The 19,537-nt window shown below is 29.7% G+C and overlaps 2 protein-coding genes across 2 annotated transcripts; both read left to right on the top strand.

Moving 5' to 3' along the window:
* Window positions 1–8,112: 8,112 nt before the first annotated feature.
* On the top strand, window positions 8,113–10,752 carry LOC131843499 (odorant receptor 46a-like). Its single transcript, XM_059192166.1, has 5 exons — window positions 8,113–8,861; window positions 9,048–9,147; window positions 9,725–9,826; window positions 10,144–10,299; window positions 10,681–10,752. The coding sequence occupies exons 1-5, from the start codon at window positions 8,113–8,115 to the stop codon at window positions 10,750–10,752; spliced, it is 1,179 nt and encodes a 392-aa protein (XP_059048149.1).
* Window positions 10,753–16,574: 5,822 nt separating this feature from the next.
* On the top strand, window positions 16,575–19,095 carry LOC131843500 (odorant receptor 46a-like). Its single transcript, XM_059192167.1, has 5 exons — window positions 16,575–17,329; window positions 17,408–17,507; window positions 17,623–17,724; window positions 18,100–18,255; window positions 19,039–19,095. Exons 1-5 carry the CDS (start codon window positions 16,578–16,580, stop codon window positions 19,093–19,095), a joined length of 1,167 nt encoding a protein of 388 aa, XP_059048150.1. The 5' UTR covers window positions 16,575–16,577.
* The last annotated feature ends 442 nt before the right edge of the window (window positions 19,096–19,537 follow it).

Below are 19,537 nucleotides of genomic sequence, written 5' to 3'. Positions count from 1 at the left end.
AAGATTAAAAATAGACACATTTGCAATTTTTTAATACTAGTATGTATTTACATAGTTAATATAGTTTAACATTCAATTATTGTCAATTTATAAAAGATTATAAACGTTTTCAGTAAATATGGCATAATAAAAATTTTTATATTTTCGAACCATTATTATCATTAGGCTACTATTATTTATAATAATCACTATCATAAATTATGTTATTCGTGACATACATACAGGCGAGGCAATATATTTGTTACAGGTTTTATTTCGAATTTTTCTTCTCTGAACTAGGGGACAAAACACAATACACTAGTGGACGGCGCCTGCTCTAATGACATTCTGAGGATGAAAGGAGTGGTAACAAATGTATTACTCGGCTATCATACTGAGAAATATCTGAGCTTGACAATAACAGCTTGATATGTAGGTTGGTTCATATCAATGAGTATTACAGATAGAATAGTAAATAAAAATATTTGAAATTTTATTTTCAAACGAATGATGACGTTAAAATAAATGTGATTCTTAGTCTTGAAAAAAACATGTATTTACGCGTCATCTTCGCTGAAACTCAACTGATTTTGATTAATCTCTTTGTTTTTAGAGGTGACTTTCCCATTAGTCCTGTTTTTGGGTAGATATATAAATTCGTCTAACGGGTAAAATAAATAACAAAACGGACTGACGGCTTTTGATGAAGTAAGTAGATACTCGTACCTATATCTGGTAAACTTTTTACGAATGTAAATATTTTGTAGTTAACACCTGACATGTTATATGTATCCAGCCTCTCCTTATCAGATAAGTTTATGTTTAATAGCAATGCACCCTGCGCAAACCATTTTGCTATTTTGCATGAGGTCAGGTCAGTTAGCCCATCGTGGCAATTTCACCAGGAATTTATCACGGTAACTTCCAGGGACAACCCCATAGAGGCCAATGGGGTCATTAGTAAATGATTAGGAGTAACAATCCTCTCCCCCACTATTAGAAATGTTACATTTGCTTATTAGTCAAGCAGCTTATACCCTATCGTAATAGTTGCATAAGAATAACGAGTGCATTTTGTGTGTGATTGGGCTAAGTGCAACCAGCATTAGTGGCATGAGCATGGCGCCGCCGGCGACATCAGACTTCCGCCACCGCCTCTCGACGCGCGACGTCACTACATGCTCTCAACTACGTAAACATTTGGCAAATTTACTTATACCACTTCAACGACAAATTGCAGTTATATCTGTGTTGTATAGGTGTATGAAACATTTTGTTAAGCTTCAGTACCTAAAGAACCGAAATTGTAGTGCGGCATAGAACTGTTTTGTTATTAGTCACAGACCTTTAATACGCATTTATAAAGAAGTAATTACAAAAAATGTACTTTACATATCATTGTTATCCATAAATGTGGGTCTTAATCTTGTATAACAATTTCCTAATAAAGTGATTATTTGTTTTATCATTACAGACTATTTTTGAAATTAAACTTTCTACGTAAGAAATCAAATGTACCTACAATTATCATGTGGGAGAAGGATGTGGAGTACAATATATATATATATATATGTTAACAATATATGTTAGGTTGACCTCTACGTGGTTCCGCCTGGAAACCATCATGATAAATTCCTGCAAATTTTTTTAGGAGGCACTAAGTGATTTGAATTAATTCTAATCTTATCATCCTCCATTGTGCTAAGCCAGCATAAATAGTTAGCGCAGACTGAAGTCAATTCCTTAATCAACCATAAAAATTGGATTATTATTCAATAATACATTTATTTTTAATTATACAATAATTATACCAATTAGATTCTTATGATTTTATAACAAATCTAGGTCTATTTTTATACCTGTTTATAGTAACAATCAAGTAGAAATTTTACTGAAAATTACTTCCACAGCCATGGTATAGGAATGAAATACGTAACATGGCTCAGATCCCCGAGGAATCACGTACAAAATACAATACCAGGAGTCGGGATAGTCACGTTGTTATCACAGCTGAATCATGACAATACAAAGAGAAAAATATATTCACTGCCAATTCTTATGATTTTGCTGAACAATCCTTATAGAATTTACAGTTCACATAAAATTATTCATAGAGAAAAACGCAGCCCATGCAAAATGCTATCCCGAAAAAGAATGTTTTCCAATTAACTTGAAAATGCCATGCCGATATTGGAAGGATCACAAGGAATATGAATGAAAAAGTTAATATGGAGGACCGCACGCGTGCGGACGAGAAAAAAACGATGGATGTCTGTGAATAATGTTCGGTCGCGAACTGTAGTAATGGACAGCACTAAATATTGCACCAAGGGAAAATAAATTACACCACTTTTTCAGACGCACAAAAAGCGTTCTTCGTTTTCTCTTTGAGGGGAACGGTGAGTGGAAAAAGTTTAATATGTTACCCTGGACACTGATTATGTAGGTGGCCGGAGCTCCAGCTGTAGTTTCTTGTTAATGTACGTATCTAACACGAAATGTACAACGTACTAATAACATATGCAGTAATTTTATGTTTTCAAACACTTTATGTTCTGACATAATAAATACAATGTGAGCAATTTTTGACTTTATAAAGTTACAACTAATGTACGTAAAGTTGATATGTCCTATGTAAATGACAGTATGAGTTACTCTAAATAATATAAAGAATTATTAGGTTCATTAGAGGAAATAAAAAATAATCGATCACTTTTAAACTTACTACTGTTCCTTGGCATCCGTATGTAACGTATGAATGTGATCTAATTTGTAAACCAATAAAGACAATAAATTATTTGCTTTGGACTGCCAAAGCAAATAATTTATTGTCTTTATTGGTTTTTTCACTCTATAAAGGAACTGTCCTTTATACTCTACAATGGTGAAAAATAAACATACGGCATATTTGATGATAAACGATAACCATAGCCTATGTACGATGTCTTTTCTCTTAATATTCTACTGAATTTCTCTATCAAGAATTGTATATTTTATACCTTTCTATGAAAATATTATAATCAGAATAAAGTTGTTAATAAACTTACAGGTAGTAGGATCGAATGAGAAGTTTAAATTGGCGTTCGTATATTGCAGCTTTAGTTTTTGTTCTAGAAATCAGCGGCCCCTTCAGCGCTAAATGGATTTATTACCGCGCACCGCTTCAGGTGGATACTCGTAATTACTCTTATTTCGAAGCGGATTGTTTATTGTTTCTAGTTGGAAAATTGCAACATCTATTTTTCTTTCATTTGGCGTAGGTAATATGATTTCGTTGTCCCTCGCTAGGCAAACTTTTGTAATTTCAGTTACATTTTTGGTATAAATATCCATTTATTTGTTAGGTTTCTTTGAATGTAGGCAGTGAAATTGATAGCCACAAACCGCTATATATCTATATACCTATCATTTACTTTTTAGAGGAAGGTTTCAAAACTATTTTCATGAATAGGTATCTATATAGGTATCTGTAAATATCACATTGATGCTTACAGAAATTTTATGTATAACTGTTAAAATTGTATTGTAAAATGTAGTACCAAATAAAAATGGTAAAAACATATTCACATGTTTTAAAATATGAAAAATGTTTAATTTTATGAATAATAAAAATTCTGGATATTAGCTTAAGTTTAGGTAACTGAATTATTCAATTAGATTAATTCATTACAAAAGGGATCTCAATCTAATCTAAAACCGTTGTAATTCATATTCTATTCATTTAATGAACTGGATAAAGTTCCCATGCTTAAATGAATTGAATCAAGTCAACTAAAACACGTCCGTCGCGGCGTCGATATAATCTATACTTGACTATTACATAGCAAAGACGTAGTTTGGGTTGTATGTGGAGTATTTTTTTAAGCGAAGCGAAAGAAGAAAAATTTGTGGTAGATAGTAATTAATGTAATTTAATATATAATGAGTTGTGTAAAATAATAAAGTTTAACAATGAAATGTATTTTTAAAATATAGGTTAATTTCAAATATACTTATAACTTTTTATTTCGTATTATGTAAATTATCCCATCTTAAGTAATATTTTAACAATATAACAATAAATATGTAAATAAATTAGAACTTTTTTGCTTTTTTGTATTTTTAGAATTTTGAAATAAATACATTAAAATAGGACACGCTTATTTAAAACTAATCTACATATCTGGAAACCTTTCAGCATTTGAATATCGTTATTTTCATTTAAATATCCTAATCTACGTAGGTAGTGGTGTTGCGGACAGTAATCAGTTGGCGGTAAAGCGACTTCCTAAGGGATTTAGTTTCAATCACGCTGGTGGCCGCTCACTCGTGATTAATGCATACTAAACAGGACACACGTAGAAGCTTTACAGATAATCTAGTCTCTAAAATAGTTTTTTATCCTATGGCGATTGCCTTAGAACTAGCTTTAGATGCTAACGATACCTAATATATCAATAAATTTATTTATAGTATAGGTTATAGAAATGGGCATATTACCATAATAATATAAGTAGGTATAGAATACCATAACATATTAAAGATATGTCTTTAATATGTTATGGTATTCTATACCTAATAAAGAAAGAAGAATAACAAAATTAACCCATAATTCAATCATAGTCTTTGACACTAGCAGGTATATACGAGTATGTATGTGTAAATGTTAAACAATTAGTAGCGTGCTTTTTATTATTTTGTAAAATATTGAAGTGCTAATGTTTATGGTTATAGAATTAGGTATAGATTTCAAATTATGATAGGTACAAGATATTTCGAATCCTTAACGCTGTTTATGTTGATCGCTTACCATCTGATGAGGTACCGTAGGTATACTTAGTATACCTACATATATAGTTTTTCAGATAAGGAATTTAAAGAATCATTTATTTAACCCTTATGAAAAGATCAGTAGGTGCACTTACTTTGATCTACTGTAATTACTATTTTTATACCGAATGTTAATTTTATTATTTTGAATGGATTTCGAATTAAAAAAGCTAAATCCTTTTTCTTCTCTAATTGCAATTGTTAAAAATTATATTAACGTCTTGTTTGTAATTATCTACAATATTTGTACTCAGTATAGTGAACATAAGTATAATACCTACATTAAAATTAAAATCTTTGATATTCAATAAAAACCAATTAAGAAACTCTAATGTGAAACATAATCACTTCAGAAAGCAATTTACCGATCAGAGTCCACTTTCTTTCTGCTTAAGGATTTGTCTTACAAACACAAGTGGGCAAATAAAGCGTTGTTGATGACAAGTGACTGACTGGCGGGCAATTAGCAAGCGGGGCCCGCCGTAACAAAAGGGCCTCTTAGTTTCACTTAATTAAAAAAGAGGAAGTCGACGCGAGGCAGAGAAAAATTGCTGTGAAATATAACACAGCTAGCGGAGGAGAAGTGAAATAGAAATTTAAATAGAAAATAGGAAACAGTCTCTTAAACCACCAGAATGACATTGTTATAGAAAATGGTAACCAACGCTTATCGGTATTAGTAAGAGAATTACATAATACATAACTATTCACGTAGTCACCCAATAAGATTTACACACTTTTTAATTAGTTCCACTGCTGTAATTTTGATTCTGCGATATTATCGCAGTAAAATCACAGTAGACTACTACAAATATGTAATATTATATTATATTATCTTTGCTATAAGTAAATAGAAATAGGATAAAATTACATGTTAATAAAATCTGGAAAGCCAATAATCTTGATATATTAATACCTATTAAGAAAGAAAATATAAATATATTTTAAAATCAAAAGTAAGTGTTTAAATATATACAGTATATATTTTGTTATCATATGTTATGTATAATATCTGATTTGAAAATGAAAAATTCAACTCCCAACTACACAATGCGGGTGTGAAAAATTAATCCACGCCTCGACCATGCGCGAATTTCCAAGTTTAGTAACTATAATTTTCCGGGCTGGGCCAACACAATGAGGTATGGCCTGAAGCCATCATTAAGGTAGGTATGCTACGTCTTTTATTCCTAGTTATACTTGGAGAAGTTTAATTTGCGACGCGTGAATACTGCTCGGCACACTTCCTTTGGAGTTTTAAGAATTGACATGTATTTATGATTAGACCAATATCAGCAGAGTTTTTGTTAAGACCGGATGTATTTTTTAAATCTTTGTATATTTTAAATACTTTACATGTTTTTATGTGTCTTCATTGTAAAAATAATAATCATTTTCGTTTTTGATATATAAAACGTATAAATATACCGACTTCAGACAAACCATTAACTTTGGAAATCCATTTAAAATTGTTAACAAAACGACCCCAAGTAACGAGATAATTCAAACTATTTTGCAGTTTTTCTAATATAATATACGACAAAATGAAATCAAAAGAAGAGCTATTTTTAAAGAAGAAAAAAGAGATATTTACAAAATATTAAAACGTTTACGGTATTGTCCATTCTAACCAATAAACTGAGATCATGAACTTAATTGTTCACCAGAATAATTAGATACATACTACTTACATTTAAGAGTGGAAGACTATTTTTGAGGGGTTAAAATACTGCTGTGTAATTAGCGAAAGCCTGTGCTTGGCCTGGAGGGATGTATCTCGAACGGAGTTGTGTTGTTTTAGTGTTATTGTACCAATTCGAGTGGAAGAAAGCAAAATTAAGAGTAAAATTAATCTGAGAAATTAGATGCTACCTAGTTTTTACTCGCGTAGTAGAGTTTCGTAGCCTGTTATTGCTATGTATATCGTTAGGTGGCTTATATTATGTCCAGTTTCATTAGAAATACAATATTTTAAAATTTTTTTCAGTATTGGTTGAGCTGTTGTAACACATGCATAATTGTCTCGCGGCTTTCACGTGTCATATTAGTAATAATAAAGAAGCAATGATCGGGTATATTGTTAGTAATAGATACAATATTAACTACTAATAAATAAATATTTTCATACGATTTTTATATATCTATATTTCTTCACTAGGACAAATACTCTAGTAATAGCGAAGGAGAATCTTTTTGAAGCGGAAATTTCAATTAGAAAGTTAGGCAAGAAAAGTTAAAGGATAATATCAGTATGCATTAAATGAGCCGTGTGCGGTATCCGAAGCTACTAAGAATAAGGCTGAAGATTTTCATGATTCCCACCCCTCGTCTCGACTCAGCCCCTGCAATTAAATCGCACCCGAAGGGTTGCATCGCTTTCGAAATTGCAAACACGTCCATTGTTTTAATCTACTCCTTTCTCCGAATCCAGAAGGATATAACACGGAAATGAGGTTTCCGATTTAGTTTGATCTCTGCGGTAGTAGTAATATCATACAAATAACATCGGTGTAAGAGTTCTATTTTAACGGTTGATCTCTATAGCGTAGAGTTCACGGACGTAATTTTGATTGAAATATTAATTTCAAGTACTTATAATCATACGTACTATAGATATACAACTGATTTATTTTATGAGTTATGAAATACCCAAGTCAGATAGCTACATCTGTTATTTGCATGATAATGGGTAATACCAAAATTTCTTTAATATTATATTAGTTTTAATTTTGCTACAAGAGGTATATGTTATTACTAAATTAGATATATGTATTGTAAAAAATATTATAATAACGCATATTTTTTTTATCATACCGTGTGACAGTCATTATTATTATCTGTATAATGTATCTATAGGTATATTTTAAAAATTGGAATCATCTCGGAAATTTTTATTATTATGTTGTAACCAGACAAATATTACGGTATTATTGTTTGCGATAATATTTTTTTTTATCAATTTTCTGTTATCATATTAGACTTATAATAATTTTGTCCCCATTGGAGCTTTCTGTGGAACGAGATTTGTAAGTGGCCATTTTGCAAATTATAAAAAAATCAAGAACGTCTATAATGAAACTATTAACCCTTAGGTAATGACGGTTATATTATCCACTTTTCTACCTCGTATAGGGTTATTACTACATGCATTATGAAATAAAAACGTGATACAAAGGTGTATAGAAAGTAGAATTGGTAATTTATTCTCGTATAACGATACATTTTACAAAATTACATAGGCATTATTGCGTTATTTATTTAAGAAACAGGATAAATATGAGAATTTATAACGAAGAATATGCCTCATTCGACATTTTACTCAATATGTGGGCGCCGCAATCGGACAATTTTAAATGCAACAAATTTTTTTGGAATTTATTCGGCATATGGCCTGGAAAATTCCTACACAAATACTACAAATACTTTTCATTTTTTTATATTTCTATAAATGTAGTTATTTATAATATTTTACTCACAATAAACTTGTTCTATACACCTAAAAAAATTGAGATGTTCATCCAAGAAGTGATATTTTATTTTACTGAAATTGGTGTAACCGTGAAAGTTCTGATGATTCTTATAAATAGAAAGAAAATAGTATCCATTTTTGATCTCATGGATTGCGATGAGTTTAACGGCGAAGATCCCGATTCTATGTGTATTGTAAAGAATTACAATTACATTTACAAAATTGGTTGGAAAACATATGCGAGTATATGCAACCTCGCATACATCTCAGTTATATTTATACCAATATTAGTGAGCTTTATTTGGAATGCAAAATTAGAACTACCAGTATGCAAATATTATTTTCTTGCCGACGATATGAAAAATGAGTATTTTATATACTTGTTTATCTATCAATCTTTTGGAATGTACGGCCATATGATGTACAATATCAATGTGGATACATTTATTGCTGGTTTAATATTAATAGCAGTTAGTCAAATTAAAGTACTACAATATAAGCTGACAAACTTAAAAAGGAATCCCAAATTAAATTGCAAAGGACAGGAACAGTTACAAATATTAGAACTTAACAAGTATTTACGACATTATGATATTATTTTAAGGTATTAAGTAGTCAAAATTATTTCATTAATTATTAAGTCATGTCATAATTAGGAGACCTATAGGTTTCGATGTTGCTTGTAGTTTTTGTTTCATTTTTTGCTTTTCTTACAACTTACTTTACTATATCCGTTAATTCTGATGCATAAATATTTTTTGTTATTTACGTTTCCACGTTTATTTTATAGATATTGTTCAGGCGTTCAAGATATATTGGATGTTGTAGTTTTCGTACAATTTGGAATGGCATCAGTTATCATATGTGTGACAATGTACGGGCTTCTATTGGTGAGAAAACAATAATATATAAGTATTTTCGATAATAACTTAACACATGTAAAATTATTAAAGTTTTTAAATTGATCTGCCATAATTACATGAAAGAAAAAAATATTTTTTCACTAACTCAAACACTTGTTACTTGCATGTGAAATTAAATAACAAAATTCTTACTTGGTATTGTAAATGTGAGAGTGAGTATTTATTTATTATTTATTATCTTATATAACATATAGTTTTTTGTAAAAGTTCCTGTAACTCATTAGATTTATATGAAAAAGGTAAATAAAAATTAATATTCGATTGTTTTAAAATGCATCATGATATAATTAATTATTACAACTTAGTCAGTAGTTTATTTTTATCTATTAGAAACATTAAATAATCAAGTCCATCCTTTTCTTAGAAAGGGTAGAGAATAAGATTTCAGAATCAACCCCAATAAACTTACGTCTGCTAGGGGATGGTTAGTGAGGTATCACTTTCCATTAGTGGGTCATCATTGATAGCTTGTTTATCATTCGCTGTAGTTAAAAAATGTTAACCGTTGTGGTAAATGTTCTGCAAACAATGTATTATGTTACAGCTATCTACAAAGGAGAGTTTGGCATTTATGGTTACTTATTTCTCGACAATGTTAAGTCAAATTTTTATTCCTAGTTTTTTGGGAACGCTACTCTCTTATGAGGTATGTTTTTAATAATTATTATGGGTCGTGCAACTATTTCTTTTACAATATATGGAAAGAATAAGGTATAAAAATGACTGATATATTAAGAGAACTAGGGGACGTCCCTTATAACAATATTCTAGTAGGATAATGGACACTGGTAATAACTGAAATGAACGAAAGACACAATCAGTTCAGTATACTTTCGAATTTACATTGTTAAACTACTATGAGTTTAAAATCCAAAATGGTTACAGAATATAGCACTTCATTTAAATACATATTTGTAAAAAAAATTACACATATGTAAAATACAATAAATAATTTTTTTTCAGAGTGAAAATTTAGTATTCGCTGCATATAGTAGTGAATGGACATCAGGCTCTGAGAAATTTAAGAGAAGTTTAAAACTTTTCATGGAACGTGCCAAATCTCCTATTGTGTTAACGGGCCTAAAACTGTTCCCTCTATCTCTAGGCACATTTACTTCGGTAAATATTTTTAAAATTACATCATCAATCACATAAAATGAATTTAAGTATCTAATTACTACTATTTTAATTCCTTATCCTCATTTATAATGTTGGAATGTATGGCAAACTTTATCTATATATGGATAAAGATAATGAAAATTACCAAACATTTTGTCTGTGACCTCTTGTCGTCGGTTAAAGTTTTATTCTAAAATACATTGATTTATTGAATTTGGTACTCAAATTTGCCAAAATTAAATATAAAAATAAAGTAGAATGACAACCGAGAACTTTTATCTACTTTTTCTTTTTACAACTAATTTAAATTAATTTTAAAAACACGTATAGCATTTGTCGTTTTTGTGTCTTGTATTCATTTAAGCATTGCTTCAACTTCAGGTTATGAAAACAGCATATTCCTTCTTAACCCTTGTGAGAAATGTTCAAGATCGGCAAGATGAAAATATCTGAAATAATTTACTTTCGCAAAACAAATAAAATTCTAAAAGAAATAAAAATATTATAACAAGATAAGTATAGAACAGAAGAATGGAATCTGGTTAATTCTAAAATAAACTTAGCTTACTAATTGCTAAATACTTAAAATAAAAAAATATATACTTGCATTTGAAATTAATACATTTTTATTTGATACGATAATATATGTATTAGACGACCTCGGGTGGTCTAGCGATCTAGCACACTCGCACGGCACAAACATTTGTATCCATGAGTATGATTGTTTGTTTCGGTCTGGGTGTTTTCTATGTATAATATGTATGTATTTACAAAAAAAATCTATGTATATATGTATCAGTTATCTAGTACCCATAACACAAGCTTTAGGAAGCTTAACTTGGGTCTAGATGGCGCTGTGTGAATTGTTCTGAGATATATTAATATTCTCTATTATCATGAAATTTTATAACCAATAAATAATAGGGATGAACAAAAGGATTGGTCAAAGAAAAATTGGTGTGCTATACACGGATAACACAAATAGTGTGGTATCGAATCTGATACCACTACGAATACAAAAACAGAAATATCAATTCAAATTTCTGACTAACTTTTTGGTAATGGCAAAACCTAGATAATAAAACAAAAAATTACTAGAGATAGGCGCCTTGTTATGTTGGATTTAAATATTATCTTATATAGAAAATTCTCGTGTCACAATGTTAGTTACCATACTCCTCCGAAATGGATAGACCGATTTTTATGAAATTTAATATGCATATTCAGTAGGTCTGAGAATCGGTTACTATCTATTTTTCATACCCTAAGTGACAAGGGTTGTCTATCTCTATCATTATTTTTTAATTTTTTGCGAGAAAAATATTTAAATTTTGTTATTATGCGTCGTTAAAAATACATACAACCCTAAATTTTCACCCTTCTATCACCAACTAATATTTTTTTTATAGCGTTATTAATTTATATGGCAAAACAACGTTTACCGGGACAGCTAGTAATAATATATAAAGTATATTTTTAGTTAAATATGGACAAGAAAAAAAAAGGTTGTCAGGATATTTTATGTAATGGATTAGGACAAAAAAAAAATACATTAAAGTAATTGCATTCTTTTATTTTATTTAATTATGTTTAGTTTATTGGATTCATTATTGTTTAGCAGATAGTACTGGACATTAAAATACCTTCGCGTGTTAAGTAGTAATAAGTTGTCATTATATGTACATAATTTGTCCGACGTAGAAGACTGTGTAAAAAGTTCATGATGGATGCGAACCAGTAATGATGTAATTTTACATTTAAATGAGTTACATAAGGAGCCTAAATTGATTCTGTTGAAATCGATGTTTACACATTCAAATAAAATTTGAGTCAAAGGTACAACTTTAAAAAAGGGTTACTCTTTTAAAATTAGTATAAAATTCTTCTCATATATTTTAGTTTAAAGAAATCGAAATATACGTTATAAATTTCATTAATCGGGTCTCAATTCAGTTGCGGTGTTGAAAAAAACTGCTGCCACCTACCGACACTGACACCGCTAGCAGCTCGTGATTACGGCTAATGAAGATTATACCTTAATTCCTCTAAAATAATTCATTTAAAGTCCCGAATATTAATAATGTGTATTATATGCGAAATTACACATTACATATTCATAGTTTGCTTCAAATGCACAACTTACTTTACCCTTTTTTAATAATTTAAAATACTTTTCATGTATCTCATAAGTAATTGCTTATTCGGCCTACAAAGATACGTATAATGAGCTAAGCCATTAACGCTGCAGACATCCCAAGTGACGATGTGCCAACATCTCTGCATATTAACTACGCAAACGGACAAACTTGCTCCATTGTTATCAGTCACTTGGACGTTCTCTGTAATGTCCCCGCAAATATACGATACCCTGAAGAATTTTAGACTGTTTACACGGGCTGGATAGAAGTTTGTGCCTTAAGAAGTATTTTTATAAGTTTCTCTCGAGCCTGTGTGAATGCGGACGGTGTTATTTTTATTTTTACGGTATGGTCGTCGCTTGGATAATGGCCATAAATCTAAGTTCATTTCGTTTTCATTTTATAAGAATGGTGGCAATCACGAATCTGTTGCTGAAAGTTATGTTTTCTTTACAAAATGAATACAAAGAGCTACTACTAGAAACATGTTTTGCATAAAATTTATTGCAACGTTTTGCATTATAATTACAAACTAATTAACTATATTCACGGCAGACCTTCTATAAGGTAGGCAGAGAAATTATAACTCTAGATGCGTTTTAACGTTATTTAAGTTCAGACCGTAAATTTAATACAACTATACTAACACTATACTACAAATTATAAAATTTTGAAAAAAGTTAATTACAATTTCTTATAGAAAGATTATTTGTAAAAGTAATTATAACACGAGGAAAATGAATAACTATTGGCATCTATCTCTTCACATAACTTAAAACTATATAGCTACTCTATACAATTTCTCTCAAACCGCCCCTAGATGTTTAAAGTGTCAATAAAGGCATGTATTTCATACCACCAGTGGTGGAACTTGAATTTTGCTTTTGTTAGGTATACGCCGCGAAGTTTGTTATCTGTTAACACAGGGGCTCTCCAGGATAGTGCTAATGAGCTCGGCCATTACTGGGGTGCGTGTCTCGGATACAAGTTGCTGGAGAACATTTACAGTGTCTTTGACGTACATAAAAATACATTATCCATGTATGTATAAAATCACACTGATTTTGTATTTTGTACAAGTTGTTATGGAAAGTTTCAAATCCGCACTGTCTATCTAAATTATCTATTATTTGTTTTATATGCAGTGGTGTTTAAAACTATGATAATAATTTCAAAGTTTCGGTTACCATATTTTTACAGCATTCATATTTGATAAGTAGAAATTGTTAATTACTAATATAATAATTATATACGATACATGTATTGCGTCTTTATTTATTCAAAATAACATTCATTCAAAAGAGCAACACACATGTTTCTTCACCGTTCTATTTGTGATAAATCTGCGTTCCGAATGACTAGAATCAAAAACTTATGGTTATTCAAAAGTGCTTGCATTGAGTTTACTTGAAGAAATACTATTTTATAGATAAATACCTATGTCTTTAATATTTCCATGATTATTAGAAAGTAATGTACAGTTGGTAGATAAATAGAATATAAAAATCACTGTATTGCATATTTTTTGTTATTAATTAACACTTTGTTAACAATGTTTGATTAAATGATGAATTTTAAATTTATGCATTTATGGGTAGCAAACAATACGACCCTATTTGTTTCGGTAGACGCTAATGATATAAAAACAATGCTAAATAATTTACCGCGCAATCTGTAAATTTACATGCAAGCACATCAGATTTAACCCAGGTCTAATAGAAAGCAATTCTAAACATTTACAATTCGTTTGCAAAAGGGAACATTTTGAGGTTGTATCTTTAATACAAATATTTAACAAATCTTTGTATTTATACTTACATTGCCTTCGTCGTAACAAAGACCTATTAAATCAAAAGTACTTCCAAAATTAACGCTTCGAAAATTAGAAGTTGAATTGCGGCTGTATAATTTAGATCATTTATTATAAGAAAACCCGGGCTACTGGCGGGGATTAATCGGTCGCTACAGTCTGTTTAAAAATTCAAATTATCTGTTATGGCGGGCTACTTTCCCGATTTCAGTCAGAACCAGTGAATTAATATTTAATATTTTGCTGGTTTCGGACGAAGTCATATTGCAATGTTTTTTTATGACGCAAATAATATTATAGTTTTTTAAATACTTCCCTTTGCTGTAGACGTTTGATATAATAAATTTGATAAATCGAACTTTTACTGGTTTTATTATTATTATTATTATTATTTGTATTTTTATTTTGAAAATTCGCTATACCTTCTCCTGAAGTTTTTCACCGTTTTCGTATTTTTATATTATCTTGAATTGTTCATACGAGCGAACCAAAGATATTTTTTTCTTTTGGTGAAATACGAGTTTTTTAATTCTAAAATAAACTTGTATAAAGGAAATCTGACTAGTGAAATGTCTGGGAAAAAAATTCATCGAGTTTAATTAGGTATTGTAGAGAATTTCCATAGTAGCACGTTTGGTAAGGAGAGAGGTCGGGGACATGCGGCCTATAAATTTTAAGGTGATCAGATTCATATACACTTATTACAGTAAAATGATATATTTTAATATTTTTCTTAGATGTACATAGATGGGCGGTGTCATTTGACAATTCGTCTTTTTATTTTATCAATTTTTCATTGTACTGGAAGTATATTATAAAGAACATAGATTAGGAGTAATAACTACAAAAATTACAAAAGACGGTGTTATCATGAATCTTTGTTAACATTAATTCTTAAGTAACAAATATTATATAATTCTTATATTATAATTATTAAATAATAAATTCATAAAATTGGCAGTATTACATTTATAATTGCGAATAAAATAAATAAATAAATATACAAACATAGAAATGATTAAGTGAACTAAGGCAGGAATTGAATATTATTGCGCTTGTGAACAACAATTTTCCGAGTTGAAGTTACCTGTTGAGCTAAAACTTTGTCCTGCAAAAGGAAATACAACATAAAAACTTTGGTAACGGAACAGAATATTATTTAAATGTTTTGTGAAATCACATAATTAGTGAATTAATATGAATATTGTAACTTACGTCAATATTGTGGCAGATTTAAAGTAGTTATGTGAAAATAATAATAGTTTTCTATCAAGGTAGAGTTTCTAGAAAGTCGTCTATATAACTAGCTGAATTTCACCTAGTTTAGTCGTCAAGCAGCTTACTTTATAAGCTGTGTTTCAGTGTAAGGAGGAGATAGGGATGTGTAATTATAGTACACGAGACATGACATCTTAATCCTTTGGAATGACAACGCATGAGTGATACATGATACTGTCACATGATCATGTAGATTCTGCCTTTTATGTATTACGTTAGGGTTATCTCTTACCAACAGGTTAACGGTAAGCGACAGTGTTTGTCATTTTATTTACATAAAAATATATAATATTAAAAGAAAGCATATAACCATAATACCCCATTAATACTTTACTGCAGCGTACATAACATCCTGTGGATAGAACGAAACGTTGGGGAGCTGAGTATGTAATATAGAGAGACAGCAGTGTCGCTACAACTCCTATCATTTCTATTCCTAAGGTTTCTTACTTTCCTTAAGCTGAACCATACCTTTATTTTATATTTTTAATAAAGCATTTATAAAAAATGTATTAACAGAAAATAAATTGGTACTAATTAGCATTAAAAACTTTAGAATAATGCTCAGGAGTTTAGTGCCTAGTCTATTAATTAATGTGAATTTCTGAGCCCTTGCAGGTGGAAGGCTCAGGCGTCACCTCTACTAATTGCATCTCATTTATAAATGCCTTTCCCGCAATTAACCTACATTCATTTGCATAGACTAAGTATTCATATTCATTATTTTTTGTCTACATACTTAAAATTATAGCTACTAATTGAAGACTTCTAAAAAGAATATTGAAAGCAATCAAGTCTTTTTACTCCTCTAATAATCAAAGATATTAAAATTCTAAGAGAATAGATTAATAGAGCCGTTTGTTCCGTTTAATTAAAGAATTGCAATTTCTAAAAGTCGCCACGCTAATAACAAGCTAAGCCTTTGTGACCTCAATCTATTAGAAGCCGTCCGCCGTGCAGCCAACTGCGGTATTAAACGCAGTCCGAGAAACATTTTCTTTTGTTGCATTGAAATAGAAAAGTAATCTTCATCCACACCTAATTTACAAAGAATGGAATCATTGAATCTGATAAACTGTTTTGAAATAAATATAAAAATTTGGAAAATCATTGGATTATGGCCGGCTAATTATTCGTGGAAGCAGTATAATATTTTATCTAAAATATTTATTGCAGTTATGGTTTTTATATTTGATATGTTGATAACATTCAACTTATTTTTCATAACGAAACACTTAGACTTGTTCATCGAAAATATTTTGTTTTATTTTACAGCATTAGTTTCACTATCGAAAGCCATCACATTTTTAACAGCACGTGATTTAATAACAAATATATTCTATAGTTTGCAAAGAGATATATTTCAACCTAACAACGACGATGAATTAAAAATAATTAAGAGAGCAAATTCATTTAATATAACATATTGGAAAATCGTAGCTATCGTATCGCTTGCATCTCATATAGCCCATATCATAGTTCCGATTATAATGCATTTAGTTTTCTCAGAGGATTTGCAGTTACCAGCATGTGACTACAGTTTTCTTTCCAAAGAGTTTTTTGATAAATTTAAATATTTGTTATATTTGTACCAATGCTTCGGAATACAATACATAATACTAATAAATCTTAATGTCGATACTTTTATTCTGGGTTTAATGGTATTGACTATAGCGCAACTGGATGTACTTGCTTTAAAATTAAGAAATGTAACTGATTTGACAAATGTTAACGAAATTTATTGTGAAACAGCTACTATAGAGAGAATACATAACTGTGTTAAACATTTTGAAGAAATAGCCAGGTATTCTGAACAGTTTAGGCAATTTAATAATTATCAGTAATGTTTAAAAGGAATTAATTTTAACAATTTTCTCTACAGATTTTGTAGTCAAGTACAGCGTGTTTTTAGTTTTATTATATTCGTGCAGTTTAGTATGGCTTCATGCATTATTTGCGTTTGTCTTTTCAGAATGACAATGGTAAGTTTTGATGTAATAATCATAAGTAATAAACCTTAATTAACCTTGAAAAAGATTAACCTTTTAATAATCATTATAATATTCTCATATAATATTATTTTATTTTGTATTACAGCCTGCTCCTATTGCATATGACATTTTTCTTGTTACATATATGTGCATTGTGATCCTGCAAATATTAGTACCAAGTTGGTTTGGGTCTAAAATAGTGGATAAGGTATAATATTTATATAGTATTTATAGAAAATATAAAAAATAAATATTATTCAAGCTCTAGATCTGTTCAAATAGGCTAATGATCACTTTTCCTAAATCTTTTGTCCGTATATATATAATAACAAATTCTCAATTTATCTTATTATATATGTATATTACTAGATAAACCTAAACATGCTCCATCTGGTTCGTGTAGAAACTTCATACGTTGATAAATAATATTTGATACATATATAATTACATAAATAAAAAACCTATTTATATGCGAGTCCTGGTTATAACATACTTCGTCTTTCATGTAATTGAAAACCATTATCATATCTACTTATTGTAATAAATATTTTTTTCAAAGTATTTCAAACACTCTGTTTTGTAGAGCCAATCGCTTACCATAGCTGCATATAGCTGTGCCTGGATACCAAGATCTCGTAGATTTAAAAGCAGCCTAAGACTGTTTGTTGAAAGAGTCAACGTTCCACTCTGCATAGTTGGCGGGAAAATGTTTGTATTGTGTCTAAATACTTTTACTTCTGTAAGTATACTTACTTGTCATTAAATTATCCTACAGACTATGTTGAATTTAAATGTTTAGAGTTTTCCAGTGAATTAAGTGTATTCACTGGAATTCAATTATATTAATATATACCTGGATTTACATGATTAAATTACACCACATCATAGATGAAGTATTGTGTTATATAATATTTTCCGGTAATGTCGAAACATTAAAGTTTCCTTTGAGTACAATTATTATTATATTGATTACTTCTAAGAATTAAATGACATAAGATTACCTTACGTATAAAAACCTAAAATTTCATTCATTTCATATGATTCATGATCATTATTCAATCATGAATTAGTGTGTGCTCTCAAGATTTCGATTGGGAAATTGGTTTGAGAAATTATTTTATCGGAACCACCAAATATCAATTTCCGTAGTAGTGGTGACGGTACATTTAATAAAAACTAAAAAAGTGAGTACACCAATGTGTGTCTACTTGCAATAACTGTTTACATTCACTGCCAGTCGACCCGACCAGAATTCTTGGAACATTGGAATTGAATTAATGAAATATCGGATGTCACAAAAAGATAATCACTGCAAAATTAAATATCCAGATATGCATAACATTGTAAAGGACCTTTGAATACGTATTGAATATAATTTTGTATTTTTTTCCCATCGATACCTACACGTTCCAGAATGCGATTGCTGCATTGAATTTAGCACTTATTGTAGAGTTAATATAATTAAGTATAAACCATGATAATAAAAAAAATCAAAAATAATTAAAAAATTCTTCAATTACAGATAATGAATTCAGCGTATTCTTTCTTTACGTTACTGCGACACATGCAAGCGAGATAAAGAAAATAAAAGTATAACACTTTCGTGTAACATAAATTTATATACCAATTGCTACAGTTACTAGATTAAGTCATTATCAGATTTAATAGTCCTAATATTATGGTAAAAGTAACCTTTAAGTCTTAATAATTAATTTGAAGGTTCAGCACCTACATATTGTTGTAACATGTTGTACAAACTTGAGCATGTAATGAGAAACAAGGACTTTATAATTAGACGGCTGAAAATGAACACGAAAATTATGCATTTATTATTCATGATTAATGAACCTTTGATGAAATCAAAATCCAGCTCAATTTGTGGATATACGCTTTCTGTATACATACAACATTTGTATATGTATGTATCCTTTTTAATTATGTATGTGAGAGTGTAATTACTATAGATTTATTTGAACTTTTAAATTGATTGAAATTTATGTTTAACAGTGTCTTCTCTGTGT

Source organism: Achroia grisella, unplaced genomic scaffold, assembly GCF_030625045.1.
Source record: "Achroia grisella isolate CSIRO2021 unplaced genomic scaffold, CSIRO_AGI_Agris_v1 utg308, whole genome shotgun sequence".
Classification (NCBI taxonomy): domain Eukaryota; kingdom Metazoa; phylum Arthropoda; class Insecta; order Lepidoptera; family Pyralidae; genus Achroia; species Achroia grisella.
This window is presented reverse-complemented; position numbering and strand designations above follow the sequence as displayed.

What these genes read in the sequence shown, in the direction of transcription:
- LOC131843499 (XM_059192166.1), top strand. Translation starts at nt 8,113, where the DNA reads ATGTGGGCGCCGCAATCGGACAATTTTAAATGCAACAAATTTTTTTGG. An exon ending in CAATGTACGGGCTTCTATTG is followed by an intron (nt 9,148 to 9,724) that starts GTGAGAAAACAA and finishes ATTATGTTACAG; the next exon opens with CTATCTACAAAGGAGAGTTT. An exon ending in GAACGCTACTCTCTTATGAG is followed by an intron (nt 9,827 to 10,143) that starts GTATGTTTTTAA and finishes ATTTTTTTTCAG; the next exon opens with AGTGAAAATTTAGTATTCGC.
- LOC131843500 (XM_059192167.1), top strand. Translation starts at nt 16,578, where the DNA reads ATGGAATCATTGAATCTGATAAACTGTTTTGAAATAAATATAAAAATT. An exon ending in GTCTTTTCAGAATGACAATG is followed by an intron (nt 17,508 to 17,622) that starts GTAAGTTTTGAT and finishes TTTGTATTACAG; the next exon opens with CCTGCTCCTATTGCATATGA. An exon ending in GGTCTAAAATAGTGGATAAG is followed by an intron (nt 17,725 to 18,099) that starts GTATAATATTTA and finishes TCTGTTTTGTAG; the next exon opens with AGCCAATCGCTTACCATAGC.